This window comes from Cyprinodon variegatus, unplaced genomic scaffold, assembly GCF_000732505.1.
Source record: "Cyprinodon variegatus isolate N-32 unplaced genomic scaffold, C_variegatus-1.0 Scaffold110, whole genome shotgun sequence".
Classification (NCBI taxonomy): Eukaryota; Metazoa; Chordata; class Actinopteri; order Cyprinodontiformes; family Cyprinodontidae; genus Cyprinodon; species Cyprinodon variegatus.
The window spans coordinates 1282052-1283364 of NW_015150563.1; the positions used below are offsets into that span (position 1 = coordinate 1282052).

The following is a 1313-nucleotide window of genomic DNA, read 5'->3' on the forward strand; positions in this document are numbered from 1 at the left end:
ATGGATGGATGGATGGATGGATGGATGGATGATGGATGGATGGATGGATGGATGGATGGATGGATGGATGGATGATGATGATTTAGATTTTTCCAGCAGAGCAGAGCAGCAGATGAACATGAAGCAATCGGTGCTGTTTGTTGCATTTGTTTGAAGAACTGCATGTTTCAGCCAGTAAAGAGTTAAATATTGTGGGCGTGTCTTAAGAAGTTGAGGTCATCTTAACCAAAGTCAGCTCAGGCCGATCGGATGCAGAGTTTGATTCATCCGGCTGACTGAAGTCTGGACTTTGAGAAGGCCTTTATGAACCTTGCTTGTTCCTTGTGTTTAAGTTCTGCCAGCGGATGAATCAAGACTCTGCTACCTCCCACCCACGCCTCCAATATGTGGGCGTCCAGTTCTAATCTGATCTGCGGAGGCAGCTAAAGATTAGGGTGATGGAAAGGAGGTTTTCCCATTCTGAGGACACCATCAGATCACCGTCAGAAACTTACATGAAGGTCGACAGCAAATAACATTTTTCGGATTATTCAGTTTTTAAATTATGTGTAAAATTAACCGATAATTTTCCAATTGTATTTTCACCTCTGTGCTGGATAAAACCATTTCCCCCCAGAGGAAGGATCATTTGGGGTTAAACTGCAGTATAGTCAGAGTTTTGTTCCTCTGTTGTTCCTTTGTAGCAAATAATGATGAACTGATTGTTTCACAGGAGAAACCTGAAGCTGCATCTTGCCTTCTGCAGACAGATGTTTAGAGACGTTACCCGTCTGTAGGTAGAGATCTCCATTGGTCCTGATGATCCAAGCAGAGTCGTCGCTCAGAGCCACGAAGGCCGTCTGCTCTGCAGCTTTATACCAGTGGCGTTTTCCTTTAACCGCTACTTTAGCGCAGGCGAACGCCGTCATGGTTTTCTGCTCCACCTTCCACAGCAAGTTACCTACCAGCAGAAAACATCTGGATGGTAACACACCTCCTCTGCAGTCCAAACTAGACAAGGATTCAGAGATAAGAGCCAGTCAGAGGGTGTGAGGAGCCCACCTGAAGGGGATAACGCCACCTGGTGGACGCTGTCTTCAAAGCGCTGCCATCGGAGTCCGGTTTCAGGAAGAGGGCTGCAGAACAGTCCTCCTTTGAAGTCCAAACACCACACATGCCTGGAGCCACGGTCCAACAGTGAGACCACTGAGATCCAATCAGGAGGTCAGAGGAGAGATGGGGGAGACTCACCTGTCCGTCACCTGCAGACTCAGTATTCCACATCCTGGTCCGGAGTATCCCATCCAGCTTTCTGCCAACTACAGAGGAGAGGA

General features: G+C 47.6%; 1 protein-coding gene across 1 annotated transcript in view; it reads right to left on the reverse strand.

Moving 5' to 3' along the window:
* The window catches only part of tecpr2 (tectonin beta-propeller repeat containing 2), a 36451-nt gene that overhangs the window by 20558 nt on the left and 14580 nt on the right, over positions 1-1313 (reverse strand). The window contains exons 15-17 of the mRNA XM_015374941.1: positions 1231-1298; positions 1042-1157; positions 767-940 (exon numbers count right to left, since the gene is read on the reverse strand). Coding sequence (XP_015230427.1) covers positions 767-940; positions 1042-1157; positions 1231-1298 — 358 coding nt within the window. The remainder of the gene's footprint in view (positions 1-766; positions 941-1041; positions 1158-1230; positions 1299-1313) is intronic.